General features: G+C 37.3%; 1 protein-coding gene across 3 annotated transcripts in view; it reads right to left on the bottom strand.

Annotated features, from left to right (window-relative positions):
• Positions 1-15316: 15316 nt before the first annotated feature.
• NAALADL2 (N-acetylated alpha-linked acidic dipeptidase like 2) overlaps positions 15317-18687 on the bottom strand; it is a 1143498-nt gene continuing 1140127 nt past the window's right edge. For all 3 annotated transcript variants that reach the window (XM_036017285.1, XM_036017284.1, XM_028504896.2), the window contains one exon: positions 15317-18070. In XM_036017285.1, the coding sequence (XP_035873178.1) occupies positions 17872-18070 (199 nt within the window). In that variant the 3' untranslated portion in view covers positions 15317-17871. The remainder of the gene's footprint in view (positions 18071-18687) is intronic.

The following is an 18687-nucleotide window of genomic DNA, read 5'->3' as shown; positions in this document are numbered from 1 at the left end:
TCTAGACACTTCTATGGATCTGTAACTTCTGGAAACTAGTTCAGTTTTTAAGTTCTCAGACTCTTAAGTTGTGTTATCAATGAGTCTTCAGATACTAAGTGCAAGAAAGAAACAGAGGACACTTTAGGGATTGCTTAAAACAATTAACTGGTTTAGGTAAGCACAATTGTAAGATGACCTCAAAGACTTCTACCCACTGATATACAGGTCTTACCACTTGAACATGGGCACTGCCTGTAAATATACTGGGGATCACTCCTGTGATTAGTTTATATTATATGGCAAAGCTGAAGGGATTATTCAACTGATATAATCAAAAGAGATTATCCTCAGTGAGCGTCATCAATTAAGTAAACCCTTCAAAAGAAAAATTAGTTACTTCTAAAATTCAGAGACATTTTCCTGCTGGCCTTGAAAATGTAAGTCACCCTGAGTTATACAGCAGCAAGGAAGTGAATTCTGACAAATTTATGGACTTGAAAAAAGACTCCAAACAAGTACAATTGCAGTCCTGGCTGACATCTTATTGCAGACTTGTGAGACTTGGAGCAGTGGACCCCATTAAGCTGTGCCTGGATTACCGACCTATAGAAATTGAGTTCATTACTGAGATAATCAGTGACTGTTATTTTAAGATGCCAAGTTTGTGGTGATTTGCCTATTCCAATAGAAAACTCACACAAGTGTTATCAGGGGTGTATCAGTATGGGTTCTCAGAGAAACAGAATTATTAGAGATATATACAGTTGATACTTGAACACACATTTAACATTTGAATCCCCCAAAACTTAACTCCTATCCCCTCGTACCTCAGGGGGTGGGTCCCAGGACCACAGTGGATACCAAAATCTGTGGATACTGAAGGCCATTATATAAAAAGCATAGATCAATGTGTGCAGTTGGCCCTCTGCTTCTACAGTTTGATTACCACTTGCAGATCACAAATCAGAAGGCTGAGAATTCTGAAGATATGCAGCTAGAGACAGACATAAGAGAGCCAATGGTGTAAATTCCAGTCCAAGTCCAAAGCCAAGAAAAGACTGATGTCCCAGCTCAAAGATGGTCATGTGGAGAGAGAGATTTTTCTCTTAGTTTTTGTTTGTTTGTTTTTTGATTTTTGTTGTTTTTTGGTTTTTTATTCTATTTAGGTCCACAAGGAATTGGTTAAAACCCAGTCACATTGGGGAGGGCAATCTGTTTTACTCAGTCTATGGAATCAGAATTAATTTCATCCAGACACACCCTCACAGGCACATTCAGAGTTTTGTTTAACCAAATATTTGGGCACCCCGTGTTCCAGCCAAGCTGATGCATAAATTAAACATCATAAGAGATGACAAACAGGACAACTTTAGCAGATACTAGACATGTTCTGTGGGTCTACTATTAGATAATGTCAGAGATTGAGTGAGAAGTTCCAAAGCTTGTCAATAGGTCTAGAGAGTTTGTTCCATTCTTTTTATATTAATATTCATGTTATGTTTCTCTGCTTTTATTATTCTGTAACTCTTAATACCCATTGATCCTTTTAGATAAATTACTGAATAACTACTATGAGCCTAAGTGTCTGTGGGTCATACCAAGATTAGACACTCAAGAGACTCATTCTTTAAGACATTTAAAATACCATATGTATTACTTAATTTAAACAAACTTGAATATGTACTATGTACAAAATAATGCGTTAGGTCCTATGAATAAATATAAAGAAGAATTAGAGGCTTTGTTTTGAAGAAACTTATTATTAGGAGGATTTTAACAGAACAAATACACAATAACACAAGTAGGCTAGGACAAAAGTCTTAATAATATTCTGTGAGACTTCAGGAAAGAGGAAACAAACTCTGTAGGGAAGATCTGTTCTGACTAGGAGATTGTCAGTTTTAGGGTAAAGGTAATATTTAAAATTGACTTTGAAATATGAAGATTTTGAAATGTGGAGATGTGTTAATAGACAAGCAAATTAATGGGCCACGTTGGTGGTAAATACTTTTCAAGGCACAGGTCCAGTAAAATAGCATAGCCTTTGAACCCAGAAGATTTTAACTGGTATGTCAACTAGCGTGGTTATAATCAAGCTTCAGTTTTCTGAACCCAGGAGTTTTGAGCAGCAAACAAGGGTAATATTAAACTGGCATACACACTATAAAAAATCTAACAAGATCATGTCACTTGTTTGATTACAGTAAAACCTTTATTTTCCAGATTACTGTTTCTCATTGTACTCTGACAATTCCCTATCAACAGCTGAATAAGGGGCTTCCTAAAGGAGATCTCTGTGTAATTTCATAATTTTTTATTTTTATTAAAAACAGTCTTATTTCAGTTGAGATTTTGTTTCAAACTTTAAAAAAGTATCTATCTTATATTCATTTTAAAGTTCTCCTTTTCCCTCCAGCACACAGCCTTTTGGCTCCAACAGGTGGATCAGAAGGGAGATGAAGACTGTAGTTTTTCCCAGCCTCTCCTCTGTGTTCCTTCTTATTTCTCCTCTTATGGTGCTGGTCCTGGGACAGGGCAGATAGAATGATAAACTGATCAATTCATAGAAAAGAGCAAGAAATGTTTTCTACAAAATTATAATAATCTGTAAGAAAGTTGTACTTTTTTCTTTTCTGCTTATAGTGTCTTTATGTGCATATTCTTTTATGTTCTTATAAATATATGATTCAATCTTTTGCATTTTGATCACATGGCATCTGGAGAGAGGCAGGGCAAGATGAAATGATTGTTCTGACTTCAGGCTCAGGGGCTCTCCCTCTCCTTCTACATCAATAAAGTGCTTCCTTCTGATATCACAGCACCACTGCATATACACTCTGATTCTCTGAGCTGGTCTTGGTTCAGAGGAGCCGATCCCTGCAGCCTTGTTCTTTCCTGATGTTCTCACAGGCAGCCATCAACAAGTGACCTAGCTCTTGTCATAGTTTTTCTGATGTTTTCTGAGCTCTACCTCCTCTGAGTCCCCTGAACAATCTTCAAACTACTCTCTCTTCCTTCTCTGCTGGTTATGTAACTGGGGCTCAGCCACATAGCACACTCCTTGATGATCCAAAAATTAGTGTTGAAGGAAAGATTTCTATTTACAGGATTCCAACCTTGGGGTAGGGGATACCTTTAGCAAATGCTACACAAGTTCTATAGATGTGCTTTAAGATAATGTCCAATCATGGCAGAGCACTCCTGCACAGAGCTCTCCTCACTCATGAAACCCAGAAGTTCCCTTGCCTTCCAAAAGACTATAAGCCAAAATCATGTCCAGAAGTTCCCCAATGTTCTTATCTGTTCTTAAGCCAGCCATGCAAGCAGGCTTCCATCCTCTTTAGAATGTGCTCTTGTGAGTTTCAGAGTCACCATCCTCTCTCAGCAGCTCTCTCTTTCAGGATCTGGGTTCTTATAAATATATGATCCATATAAATATGTGAATACATGGGGTTCTCAGCCTCCATGTAGTGGCTCAGGGAAACACGTGCTGTGTTACACTGGCTCATGGTGGAGTTCACGGAGACGCACATCCCAAGAGAGTGCCTTCCCAATATGTCCTGCAGGGAAGCAGAAGTCTGCATTCCCCGTCACCGTTCAGTCTGTGCTTGGTTAGGCAGGTCTCTGCACTGCTCCATCAGCTCTCTCCTTACACTCTTTCCTCCCACATGGCTTCTTCCTCCTTCCCCTCACCCCACATGACTTCTACCCCACTACAGACCTCATGGCTCCTTCTTCCTTCCCACACCAGGTGGCATGGTGGAATTCCCTTCTTTTTAAACCAACCCTCATTTAAATGCTGGGCCCAGAACTTCCTTTGTGACCTCATATCTGGCCCCTCTTATGATGTGCTACTTTTGCCCGTTCCCCCATATCTTTTACTTTCTTTTGGCTGCCATCTTTAGTCAGGACAAGAGTTTCCAGTGACACAGGGACATCTGCCTCCCCTGGCTATGTCACCAGTCACAATATGTTCTTAAAGTCTCATACACCTTTGCACTGGGCAGCAACACAGCTATTAACTTGACATTGTTATTGCAAAGTATCTTAAACACCATATCATCCACTCCATCCCCCAAATCAAGGTTTGTGGGGAATATGCTGTGTTGTTTCCTGGGACCCCTGCTCTGTACCCTGTTACACTTAGATTGCTCTGTGTCAGCTGAGCTCATAACACTTACTGTCCTTGGTTTTTGAATGTGAGTATTTTCCAGAGATTTCTGAGATCTCTCAGGGATTAGACCCCTTTGCAGTCCTTTTCTTCTCAAAGTATCATTTTAATGACCTGCACAGACTTCCTGCTAGCCTCTGACTTCTTTCACGTATATGCAATTTGGAGTTTGTAAGTTTTCTTCAGGTTTAAAAAAACATATACTGTGTTTTCTATTTTTCTTTCTTTCTTTTTTTTTCAGAAAAGTGTGGAAGTTTTGAAATTGAAACTCCTGGCATGTTCTTCTGAGAAGCACGTCTTAACTGAATTTTATGACTGCTGTATCCAAATATATCTCCCAAATTTTAAAATATATTTAACATAACACTCCAATCTGCTTTCTTTTTGGTAGTTACAATTTTCTATTAGACCATATGGCTTCTAATTTGTACAAAATGGGGTAGCAGGTGTGGACAAAAAAGGTGAGTTTGTGAGAATGGCAAATGACTTAGTATGCAGGTAGACCACATTAGTCTTCTGAGTACAGGTACTTTCCATGTTTCCCAGGTATGGGCAATCTCCTAGAATGCCCTTCTGTCCCTCTGACCCAAGTTCCTTCACTGACTGCTTAAACATGGAGGCAATACCTTAGTGGGACTGTATGGACGAGGAGGAGGTAGTGTATGGCAGATGCTGCCCAACCTGAATGCTAGTGCTTTCGGTCCTAGCTTTCACCCTCTTAGTTGCTCCTGTCTCCCTTCCAGTTCTGGTTATCCTCAATGAGGCTATGATGCTCACCTTTTTTGATATTGCTCTTCTCTATATGCTCTTGGGATTTCTGGAGTTTCTCATGGTTTCCAGGTTTCTTAAAGTAGAAAATGGAGTGATTTTCAAGGAAAAGGTACAAATGCACCTACCTCTAAGGATGGAGGTAACATTGGTGATGAATTGAAAAAGTATAGACACTCCCTTCTCTTGCACCTTGCCCCCAAGGAGCATCACTAATACAGTGGCCACCTGACCTGATACTTAACTAACCATGTATGACAGAGTCTTTCCTGGGCTTGTTGCAATGTTTAAGCACCTAAAAGTATGTTGTTCTCTTTCTCTTTCCTTCTCCAGGCAAGAAGACTAAGAATACCCAGACTTTCTTTCTTTCTTTCTTTCTTTCTTTCTTTCTTTCTTTCTTTCTTTCTTTCTTTCTTTCTTTCTTTCTTTCTTTCTTTCTTTATATCATGTATTGAACAAATATAGACTGGGTGCTCAGTTGGTGCCAGCTATATGAGGCATTTCAGATGAAATTGTGAGTAAATAAAACATTGATATTATATTCATGAAACCTACCTTCTGGTGAGGAAGTCAATCACTAAAATTACAACTGAAATAATTTCTGTGACAAAAATACAGGTTTTTATGGGAACAAACATAAGAGTATTTTTTTAATCCTCACCTGAGGATATGTTTATTGATTGGAGGAGGGAGAAGGAGAGAGAGAAAGGGAAGGAGAGAGAAAGAGACACTGATGTGAGAGAAAAACATCAATCAGTTGCCTCCCATATACATCGCAACTGGGGATTGAACTATCAACCTAGGTGTGCCCTAACCAGGGACTGAACCCACAACCTCTTGCTGTACAGGAAAGTGCTGCAACCAACTGAGCCACTTGGTCAGGGTCCAACATAAGAGTATTTGATATGTTCTCACACAATTTTATGAAAAAGTGAATACCTATCTGCAGTCTGAAGAATGAGCAGGAGGAGCTAACTAGCAGATAAGGAGGCAAGAGCATCCCAGTGGTGGCAACAGTATGTGAAAAGTGCTGTGCCAGCACACTTGTGGGAAAGTTTGAGATTTTTAAAAAATTCCCAGAGAGACTAGAAGGTGGAAAACTAGACATGCAGGTAAAGCCAAAATATACAGGGCAGCATGGGAATTTTGTGAAGTTTACTTTTATGTCACCTTAATTGTACCATGGGACCCCATATGTCTTAAACATTACTTCTGGTGTGTCCATGAGGGTGTTTCTGGAAGAAACTAGCATTTGAATTGGTGGACCGAGTAAGGCAGATGCCCTCCCCAATGCAGGTGGCACCTGCCAATTCCTGGAGGACCTGGAAGAACAAACAGGCAGAGGAAGGTTGAAATCACTCTGCCTGACTGTGGGGCTGGGACTTCAACCCTTGGTGCTCCTAGTACTCAGGCTTCAGACTAAAACTAGAATCAATACCATTAGCTCTCCAGCTCACAAGCCTTCTGTGTAAACCACCAACTGTCCTAGGCCTCTACCTTGCAGAAGGCAGATCATGACACTTCTCAGCCTCCATAGTTACATGAGCCAATTCTTTATAATAAATATTTTGATAGACAGATAGGTAGTCTATTATTTATGTTTATCTGTAGAATGTTAATACAACACATTAAGAGTTAATTGCTCATAGAATTACAGGATAAAATTATTTTTTCTTGAAGCTTGGCAGGTGTCATTGATGAGAGCCAATGAGCTAGTCTATTACTTATTTGTAGAGAGCCTGTTGTAATTCTGTACTTATTTGTAGAGAACCTGTTGTAAAAATACTGTGCTTTGTTTTGTTTCATTTTCTGGGACTTTTAGGTTTATCTAAACTTAGTGATTTAAAATTTTACATGTCTGTGATGACAAAATGTTTATTCTTTTTGCTGGGAAATCAGTAGGACTTTAAAGTGAATGTGCTTTCATTTTACCAAATTATTCTTCATTATTTTGTCATTTTCCTCTCTAAGTTTTTCTGTTCTTTCTTACAAACTCTTGCTTTTTGGGTTTAATCAGCCTTATTAAATGAAATTTAAATATAAATCCACCAATTTAAAGTATACATTTGATGAAGTCTCCACAGATTTACACAATTGCATGACCACCATTACAATCAAGATATGGAACCTGGTCATGACCCCCAAAGTTGCTCCCTTGCACATTTTGCAATAAATCTCTTATCCTGACATCTAGTCTTTCACATCCTCTGTTCTAGTTCAGTCACTATAGACTTGCCTTTTGTAGAATCCCATATAAATGCAATATTGCATGATAAAATCATGAAGTAGTTTCTCAGCAACAGCACAGTGGCGAGAGCTGCAGGAGTGACTTGCCATACACCCATAGATTCAACTGGTAAGGAGACAATCCACCAACTGAAGTTTGAAAATTTATTATATACAGCACAACAGGCAGCATAAGGCTCATGTTCTCATCCATTCAGTTGTACCCCTAGTCCCATGGGGGTGGTGTGAAGGTGGGCCCAGGCACGTGTTGCACATGAGTGGATCTGTTAACATCTGAGCCACCCTGAGCTTAGGAGTCCTCCAATCTTTTAAATAAGCTGTTAGCAAATTCTACTCAAACTTTGCCCAAAGCGAGAGATAATGGTTTATTTTTTTAACACAGGTGAGAAAACAAATCTGCCCTTTGACACTATGTCTTGCTTCTAAGGATTCTGAATAGCAAACACCCTTGAAAAGAGAGTCCTCAACAAAAGCTATCACAAAATGTGTAGAAATGCCATGGACAATTGTTTCCCAACACTAGACTTCCATATGCAGCTCATTATACTTAGCATAATGCTCTTGAGATTCATTTGCATTAATACATATCATTTATCAGTTTTTTATTCCTGAGTATTAATCCATTGTATGAATATACCACAATGTGTTGTAACATTACAACAGTTGACAGATATTTGGGCTGTCTCTGGTTTATAACGGTCAAAAAGTGTGGAAGATTTTGGGACTTGATTGTTGTTGTTACTGCTTCTGTTACAGGGTGCAGCCAAGAAGGGGGCCACAAACAGGGATTTGGAATGGGTCCCAGAACTCAGGGTGTTCAGGAAATATTAGGATGTCCTCACCGCCCCCCCCCCCCAGGTGTGGGTTCGGGGAAGGGACAAATGGAGCAGGGCCATTGAGAGCTATTTTGTGTAGCAACAGCTTTGCAGCTAACCTCTGGCATGGTCATTTAACATATCTATAACTTTTAACTGGTTACATAGATATGTTAAATAGCTGTGGCCATGCTCTGCATCATGGGAATGGAAATAACTTCCCCACCAAGATGTAACTGGGGGGCAGGTCCCCCAAGTCACAGCACCTGTATGAGAGCTTGAAGATGACTGGCTCCATGACATGGGGCCATGCCTGCCCAGACTCACAATGGCAGCCCAGTAAAGCTGGAAGGAAATGTGAGTGCTGGCAAGTGTAGCCGCTTATGGGAGGAGTCGGAAATGGGGCTGCAGAGGAAGATTGCTATGGGGATTTAAACCCAGACACGGCAGCCATTGAGGAGAGAGACTCGGCAGCCATGTAGGGAGAACTACGCAGTTTTGGCAGAATGGAGACTCCTGCAGCCATTGTGCAGAGAGGACCACGTGGATGTGGCATTGCAGAGAACCATGTGGCTGTGGCAATAGAAAGGAGAGCCATGTGGCTTTGCCAGAGTGGGGACCCCCACAGCTTTAGAAAGGGGAACACCACCTGGCTTTAGCAGAGATCCCGGCAACACAGGTGATGGTGCCGGGAACTGAAGAAGGCCTACCAGCTGAGACGGATTAGAACCCGGGGAGAACTGGGGGCTGCTGGAGCCATGGACTTCTATTTCTTTTCCTGAGATACAGTACCACAGACTGGGCAAAGGGGGAAGGAAGGACTGTGTGTGTTTGTGTGTGTTTTAAGGGACTTTGGGATTTTGATGGAGACATTAGGTCACTACTTTAAGTCTGTATAGCATTAAATAAACATTTCCTTTCCTTTTCATAAATCTCTGTCACTGAGAGACATCTTTCCTATAAGGCAGTGGACATAACGAATCTGGGGGGTTTCTTTCAGTAATAGTATATTGCCCTTGGCCCCCTGTATTCTGTAACACTTCTTGTAGGGGAAGCAGAACAAGTGCAGGTTCCCAGACTTCTGATTACCCCATACTGGTTCTTTAAGCCCTGCGAGCAGTGGTCCACCTGCAGCAACAAAGTTTCTGGGAGTGTCAGCAGAATGTTGGCTCCTGGGTTATCCCAGATTTCCCAGCTCCATGCTCCTCCCATCCTAAGGCCAGGGGCAGTTTCCTGCAGCTACAGATCTTTGAGAAACAGTATCTTCACATTTTTGTTATACTAGCCCTTTCAGTACTTGTATGATCATTTTGCTGTTTTAAAAGCTCCTTTGCTTGAAATAGTTATAATGTCGAATGCAATGCAGGGATGAGAAAATGCTGGCATTGAATAGGATGGCACTCATGGAGACGGAGGAAGGTGCAGTAGAGCCATTTGCTGATAAATTGGATGTGGAGAGTAAGGAAAGTGTGAAATACGATTCTTACTTTTGGTTAGAGAGTTTGGTGTATTTGCTGAGAAAGGGAAGAAATCAAAAGGAGTAAATTGGTCAAGAAATATAACTGCACTGAAATTATATCTGTGTGCATTTAGGATGTCATAGAATGCCTTGTAAGAATGCCTCTGCCTTTTTAAGAATAGTATAGCTGAAGGAGGAGAAAAGAAAAAAAAAACTGCTTATACAATTGTGTCATTTAAAAGTCAGATTATAACTGTGGACTGCAGAATCAAACCATCTTATTAGGATTTGACATTACTTTCAGGATTTTATTTTTTTAAGATTTATTTATTTATTTTTAGAGAGGGAAGGGAGGGAGAAAGAGAGAGAGAGAGACATCAATGTGCGGTTGCTGGGGGCCATGGCCTGCAACACAGGCATGTACCCTGGCTGGGAATCGAACCTACGATGCTTTGGTTCGCAGCCCACACTCAATTCACTGAGCTATGCCAGCCAGGGCTAGGATTTTTATTTTTAATCCAGAAAACTAATAAGAATTCCATAAGAAATACACATGTACCCACTGTCCACAGTGGCAAGGGAAGACATAAAGACAGGAGAATGATAGAAGAAAGAAATGAGCAGTGCATGTTTGAGGAAAAACGGGAAGGCAAAGAAGAAAAGTATGACAAATCTTACAGAATGTTTCCTGAACAAGACTTATTCTTTTTTTTAATTTTAATTGTTGTTGAAGTACAATTTTCTATCTTTTACTCCCATCCTAGCCCTCCCCTCCTCCCTCCCATTTTCACCCACCCTAGTTTTTTATCCATGTGTCCTTTATACTTGTTCCTGTAAACCCTTCCCTTTTCCCCTGAAATTCCCTCCCCATCCCCTCTGAACACTGTCACAAGACTTATTTTTATTCTTTATGTAATATAGGTTACATAAAGGTAGTTAATTAATAATACATGTTAATAACATTAATTTTGCATATCTAAAATGCTGTATATCTTTTAACAAAACACAGTATAGTGATGATTTTCATATACATTTAATATTTTAAGTGGGTGCTTTAAATATTACCATTTCATTGTACATACTCATTGCATTTATGAATTAGAACGTTTCTTAAGAGATGCCTTCATTCCATAATACTATGTTTTAAATTATGTTTGAATATTTAAGTAAGTGAAATATAAAATGTTCACTCAGATTCTCAATGTACTATTTCAATCTAATTTGTGTCACTCCAAATCACAACATAGTTCCCAAATAAGCTTCATATTGGGTCTTTTGAGTAATATGTATTGATAAAACATTGTAAAATCAATTAAGATCACACTTAGGCTAAATACAGAAAACACTAAATTCCTGATGGACACCCACACATTTTAGAGATTAGACATTCAACTCTATACAGTAATTGCAAAACACAGACACATGCCTCTAAATCAATGTCATTAAAAATCAACCACAACAAAGACGATGACCATGAAAATTTCTTTACAATAAAATTTTCTATGTCAAATTATCTGTGAAAGGATTTCTGAGTCACAGATAATAATCAGATTATTTTGAACAACATTCTATGCTGTAACACTTGAGTGCAATTTAGTCACTGAGATACCTTTCAGATATATTTGTTTTTAATCAAAGCAAATTTAATTGGAGATATTGCCCTCCAAATTTTATGCCAAGTTAATTTATAAATCTTCTCCTAATGATTGCATTATTTTATGGCTGTCTTTTTTATTGTTATACAACTGAGACATTTTATTTATTATATATATTATGTAACTAAATATTGCTATACTGCAGATATGATTTTAAAAATGCATGGTATATATTAACATCCCAATCACATATATGAAACTATTTTCAAAATGATATTATTTTTTTACATGTCTGTAATAACAAATTAGCCTTTCAAAATGTTCTAGAAAACTTTTTTTTTTCAGAATACAATTCAATTTATATTTTTCAAGTAGTAAGTTAGAATGCATGGGATATATTTGCCATTAAAAGTTTCTGTGTAAAATGTAAATACTAAGTCACCTAATAGTGTCCTATCTCAGCTTCTGAAAAGAATTATTGATAACATCTTTGGAATATAATCATGTGAGCTTCTCTTAACCATCTGGACATTTTGTTTCCTGCAGACAATTTCCAGTGGTGTAGTAGAACATTTTGTTTATTTCTTGTTAAGCAGACATGATAAAATTGTCTTTATAGAGAAATTGCATTTTTCTGACTTTCAAAATAAGGTAGTCCATTTGCAGCAGCTTGATATAAAGGAAAACAAATAATTATTATTAATATTAATAAAACACTACCACACATACTAAAAACATGATTCAACAATGGCAAAGAATTTAAAAAGATAAAACACACTCCAAGCAGGGTTCTTCGGCATTGCAACATAGTAAAGATTTTTTGAAGAACTTGGAGAGTTTTACTTAGTGAGCAGTCTAGATAATTAAAAAATTACACATTGTGATTGAAAAATACATGCAGTTCATTAAAATAGAGACATTAACCGCACTTCCCTAGGTAAACTTCTTTCAGATGTCAAGTTTATACTTTAATTAGAACAAAAGACCTACATTAACTTCACTGCAACATAATAATTCATAGTAATGATTGTATATTAATCTCTTGAGTTTGTTGGATTATAGCACATGACATATGGTATAGTGCAGGCACTTGTGTGGTCCTCTGGGGACTGAGGTTGTGCATAATAATTAGCCCCTGGAAAATAGAATCTGTCTCCCTCTGAGAAAAGCTATGTCAGTGCCTATTGGCTAAGGTATCACATGAATGAGACAGAACACTGTCAGGCTCTGTCCCCACTCATCCAAGCTGTGTCTAGAGGTGGGCACTGAAACCACTGCTCCTGAGTTAATTCTTGACAGAATCCTCTTAAGAAATTAGAGTAGCCATACATTTCTTTGGTTTCAATTATTGTATTTTGGCTGAAAATGTCAAAATTACCATCTTGGTTACAGAAAACTATTTAACTATATACTTTGAAGAGAAAATAATCTAAGCAGAAATGTTACAAGGTGAAGCAGCTTCTTTTTCTTGAATGCTACCAGAAAGTGCTTCAATTTAACCCCTAGCTTTGTAAATTCAGATACAATCGGAATATAAGATTATAAATGTCTTTAAGAAATATGTCATCTCCAGTGACCAGAGGGGAGAGAAGAGGGAATTTCAGGGGGGAATGGGTAGGGATTACAGGAACAAATTTGGAGGACACATGGACAAAAACTAGGGGTGGGGGGTAATGGGGGCAAGAGGGGAGGGTTGGGTGGGTGGGCTGGAATGGGAGTAAGTGGGAGAAAACTGTACTTGAACAATGATTAAAATAAAATTAAAAAAAAAAAGTCATCTCACAACGAGTAAGGCCTCAAGACCCTTGGCAGTCCCAGGTATGCTAAAGGCTCTCCAGTACACACCCTCAAAGGATAATGAAAAGGTGTCACGGAAATAAGACTCTGGCTGATTTACAAATAGATGCATATTGAGTCAAATAGGTCTTAAAATTACTTTTTTGAGGTTAAAAAAAAAAGCCTAATCTCACTGCTAAAGTATAACTAGAAGAGAAAACAGAAAGTTAAGTGGACATGGTGGTGACCAAAAATGGTTGAATTAAAAAAAAATGTTTTTTGCAACTCTTCTTTTAAATTCATATCACTTCAAAATTTGAATTTCACAAACAAACCACTTAACTAAAAATATTTGCATTTAACAGAGTGCTTAAAACTCTGAAGTTTCTTAAGATCTTTCAGAGTAGCAGATCCTAATGAGGCTTCTTTAAAGCTAGCTATTTAAACATATGGAAGAAATAAAGATTCACTACCACAGCTGGACAGAAACAGTTTTCTCAAACATCACATTGTTTTTTCCCACTGAGTTTCCTTTGTGCTCCTATGATGGAGCTATCATGTTGTTGATGCATTTATTGGAATATGTGGACCCACTTTACTTCCTTTCAACACATGGATTGGCAATTGAAAATAATTCCTCTCTATTAAGAGAATGTGTGACTAAAACACAGCTAAATAGCCTATTAAACCAAAAATATGACAATGTGCTATCTTCAGAGAAAGCTTACTTTGTGTAGTAATTAATTACCCATACCACACTGCGTCTCTGAGAACATTTTAGCTAGGTCTATCAATTTATTGTGTAATTATAGTTTTTCGTTTGAGGCAAAGATGCTGATTCATCATTAGGCAGATGGTAATAAATCATAGTTTATTTTCTTTTTATAATATTTATCTTTCCAATGGGGAAACCTACTGTATGTTCCATATTTATTTAACTTAAATGTCAATTAGTTATTCTAAGTTTTAAGGATGATATGAAACTGTGGTTGTAAATCTAAGCATCTGCTCATTTTATTATTCCCAGTGAAATTATATAGGCATTTTGAGGAGGAAATTGAGACATGTGGGTTCTGTTCTCTTTTTACTATTTTACATGTGGGTGTAGTGATAGTCTGCAATGGTAGATTGATTTTTAATGCTCTTATAGATATCTCCTAACTTATCTACATATGTACACCGTTGTTGGGGTGGGTGGGCCACCATCATAAGGAATGATGCAATTTGTTTCTTCAAAATTCTTCCTTAAACCAGTGCAGTGGCAAACCACAGTCTCATTAGTTATGCAGCAATACATTACATTCTCAAGTCTATTACTTTCTATAACCAAATAATCTCTCTGATGTTTTCCATAGCACTCAGTGTGAAGAACACAGGACTCGATACCAGAGGACTTGCTACCAGAGGAACATACCTCCGACACTTTAATTAGCTGTAGAACTTCCAACCACTCAACTAAGTTTCTATTTAGAAAAAAAGTTGTTGTGGGAACTCAATTAACAAAAACAAAATCATGCAAACATTGCCTGATATGTAGCAGGCACAGCTGTTAGCTGTGTCTGAATCCTTTCTTGAAAGATACAATGGTGAGTTTTACTTTCTCTCATTAATAGCAAAGCTTCAGGTACCTCTTGTTAGTGTGACTGTTTTTTAAAGATATGTTGGCAAATAATGTAGATTGAAAAATTTTAAACTTCAAAGTTCATAATTGGTCACCTGGGAAATACTGCTGAAGATAAAAATGACTAGTCCTCACATTCCAAAATCCACATTTTGAGAAACACAGATTTAGATTGTTGATTGATTTATTTTTTAAAGATTTTTATTTGTTTATTTTTAGAGAGGAGAAGGAAGGGAAAAAGAGAGGGAAACATCAATGTGTGGCTGCAACTTGAACACCCCCTACTGGACATCTGGCCCACAACCCAGGCATGTGCCCTGATTGGGAATTGAACTGGCCACCTTTTGGTTCACAGTCCAGTGCTCAATCCACTGAGCCACATCAGCCAGGGCTAGATTATTGATTTAATATAAAGCTAAAATATACTTTCCTAAAAGCATGTAACTCAATGCCCTTCTTCATACTTCTGGTGTTATATAGAAACCCTCTCCACATCCTCCTGAGTGCCCTATCCTTTGCCTGGATTCCCTGGGAAAGTTTTTTTTGTCAGGTATAATCAAAGGATGAGCTAGTCCTTAATTAAAGCAGTGATTCCAGTTTACCCAGTGTTTGATAGAATGGCTCGTTTCATAGGATTTCTGGAAAAGATTGTTTATAACCCTAGCATCTCAGAGAGAGCTGGATTTACTGCATGACAAAGCAGAGAGGCTTAAATACCAGTAGTGCTTTTGCTACGAGCTAAATATGTGACTATATCCAAGTTTCTTAATTACTTTGGCTACAGTTATTGCACCTGACGGGGTGATGATGCTTTTCCTGGCTGAAGGTAATACCTTAGGGTTTAGACCTGAATGTTTCTTAGGTTTCCTTTTAACTCCAGAATATATGCTCTTCCACAAAGGGCAGTGTCCCAAATGTACCCTTCTTGAACCCAAGTTCAAGTGGTGCACACTTGTCACATTCTCTTGGCATTTATGGTTTATTATATCTTGACACAATTCTATGTATGAAGGATTGTGAGAATTAACGGGCACCCAGATATCTCAGCAAGAATTAAAACCTACTACCAATTCACCAAAAACACTTGTTAACTTGCATAGGATTTTATATACCTGGATCAATGGGAAAAGAATTAAAATTATAGAATTATAAAATTATAAAATTTGGAGGAACCTGAAGTAATCAGACCGTGGCAGTATTGTTCCTAGTTAAAAGAGTTTTGTTGCAGTCAAAACATACAGGGCAGCATCTGTAAAGCTGGTGGACATCTGTTTTAATTATAATTTAGTTTCTTCACATGATCTCTTAAATAGACTGAGGAAAACATGTTATTCCACAGTGAACTTCAATTCTAATATATCAAATAGCATATAATTTAGAAGTGCAGAATACATAATATTTGGATTTTTATCTGTGCAATGTGGTTTACCTATGTACACAATCATGAAACAAAAATGCACAAACAAAAATATTTTGTGCTTTTAATGCTCTTATAGCCTAAAGGTGTGAATTTGCTTAGGATTTTGTTCTAGAATGATCAACTATCAAACTGATAATTATTTGTCTTTGCTTTAAATTCAACACATTAAAGCTTGACTGAATATTGAAGATCCTTTGGTATACAGGGCATTCCTTTACTTGATCCCACCCACATCCCTCCACCTCTTTTCTGCTGCTGGTTTCTGTAGAACCAGAGGGGGCGGGTGTCTAGGTATGCAGCTGCCTGCCCTTTTAGCCCTTTCCTATAGGAACTCCTCAACACAGCAAATATTTTCAAACAAACAAGTATATTGTTTTTAAAAAAAAGGTAGTTTCATTTCTCATGTAAAAATATATGCACACAGGCAATCAAATGAATGGATTTCTGCTTGAATTATCTAGCTAATTGCCTCCATTCTCTTCTTTGCCTTGAGCGTAAAAACATTACTTCGGGTAGGAACAACTCAGCTTTATAAATCAATTAATCAATACTGATTAATTCTTTCCCCTCAACTTAGGTTTCCTTTAAACTAAGATTAGGTTTATGCTCATCCATAAAAAGCAAAGACTTAGACACACAGGCGCTGTCTGCAATGTAGCTCAGCCATGTGTAATGGGGAAGTGTGTTTGTTGAGTAGAGAAAAAAAATCACATGAACTATTCTGAAGATATGTTTCTTCAGGGGATTTGCTTTATCCAATATCAGAAGAAAAAAATTCAAATCATTTTCTAAGGGCAAGTTAAAAGTTTAAACTGTCACCTGACAGAAGTCTAGGGTTTCGGGGAATAATTGATGTCAGGGCCAGTCAATGACAATGTCAGTATGAAAAGTTTCCTTTTTCACATGAGGAAAGAATTGGAGTGTAGGAAGGACTGATTCATACAGTAACACTGTTTTCTTTTTTCTGCATAAAATTAGGATCATGAATATAATCTTTATTTTCACCTTCATCAGAGCTACAGGTAAAGAAGGAAAACATATCAAAAGTTTCCTCATAGAATTAAGGAACTTTTTTCATTGATCAGAACAACTTTTTCTTTCATAGTAAGTCCTTTTTCAGTGGCAAAATAGCAATTTAATGCTTTTTAAGATATTTGGGGGTTTTCAAAGAATGTGAGATGATTTCATTTTAGAGTAGTCTGTTTTAGTGCTTCCAACAGAAACAACACACAAAGAAATAAGAAAAATTTTATCCCTCATAAGGCATATATCACTTCTGAATTTTTTACAAAATCAACTGAGGCAAATTAGAGATTTCAAAGCTTGTCACCTTTTAAGTTGTTAGGGAAAAATTTGCATTTAAATTGCTCTGTGCAGCTACCTGAAGATCTTTCCCTGGAATGTTTATGGCTCTTCTTTTTTTCATTAATACTTTAAAAAATACAATTTCATAACCAGTGTATTACTACATCTAGTTGTGTTATGAACAGGCACTTCGTTTCATAAAATAAAAACATTCAAAGTGGTTTTGGTCAACCAATCACTCAGTCAAAATACTTGAGTTCTTCATATTGAATACTTAATAGTGAAGTTAATCTGAAACCGTATCAACTCTTCTTTTCTATTACAGAAAGTGGGTCATTAAAAGCTCTAACATAAGAAACAACTTCTGTTCCTATGGGTTTTATCCATAGGAGTGAAGATTGTCCAAAACTTCTTAGAATGTTTCCCCCAAACAGTTTATATATATAAAAATACAGTAGATTTCTTTTTAATACATAAATCATAGTATTATTTCAATAACTGCTTTTACATATTCAGAAATGCAGATATAAGAAAAATATTAAATGTGCAAAATGCTCTTTTTGTATGTCCATTAAAATACAATGTAATAATATCTTCAGATTTGTATAAAAAGTCATTGGGGGTAAAGAACTTCAATACCAGAAAATCTGATTAAATTAGAGCTTTTGTTTGAAAAGTTGTAAGCAACCTTTTAAAAATGCTGAGATTTTTCTCAGTTATTTCCATCCAAGACACTGTCAAACACATTAAGTCCTGCTTTGAAGTGAACCTGAGCTGAATTAATGCTGTGCAACACCTTTGACAGGGCTTCTTGAAAGGTCTCATTCGATGCAAGTGACTTGCGGTGCTCCCAAGCTTCCAGGAGTATTGAAAACTGACTTGTCTTGTCATCAAGGTGATACAGGATGTTCCTAAAAAATATGTATGGAATATGTAAATGATTTATGCACAATGCTATTTTCATATCAAACATTGTAATAAATATTTCCAAGAAATAGTGATATTTAAAAGAAGTAATAAAATTATAATACCATCTTTCAACCTATAATAAATTAATGGAGATAGACATCAATCATCAAAATTTCCCATAATGATGAGAGAATCAGACATTATGTGTTTCCTGATGGAAGGACACTACACCATTTATAAAACAGTTTTGATAAAAATGTGAATCTGATGAAGCTTCTAAATCTAATTGCTAATAAATACAAGGGACACAGAAATATCTTAAATGATACCATGATGTATTATCAGAAAAATGTGGACTGTGGGGAACTATAGAACTAATGATGTAGTTTATTAAATGAATAAATTATAGTAAAGATAGGTGAAGGAGGGACCTCTAGACCAAGGTTTCTTATCTTGTACTATTGACATTTGAGTCTGGATAGTTCTTTATTGTGGCAGCTGTTCTGCACCCTATAGGATGTTTAGCAGTGTCCTTGGGCTCCACCCACTACATACCAGTAATTGTCTCAGTCAGTGTGGGCTGCTCTAATGGAATAGCATAGACTTCTCATAGTTCTGA

This window comes from Phyllostomus discolor, chromosome 2 (assembly GCF_004126475.2).
Source record: "Phyllostomus discolor isolate MPI-MPIP mPhyDis1 chromosome 2, mPhyDis1.pri.v3, whole genome shotgun sequence".
Taxonomy (NCBI): domain Eukaryota; kingdom Metazoa; phylum Chordata; class Mammalia; order Chiroptera; family Phyllostomidae; genus Phyllostomus; species Phyllostomus discolor.
Note: the sequence above shows the minus strand (reverse complement) of the source record. Positions and strands in the feature narration are given on the sequence as shown.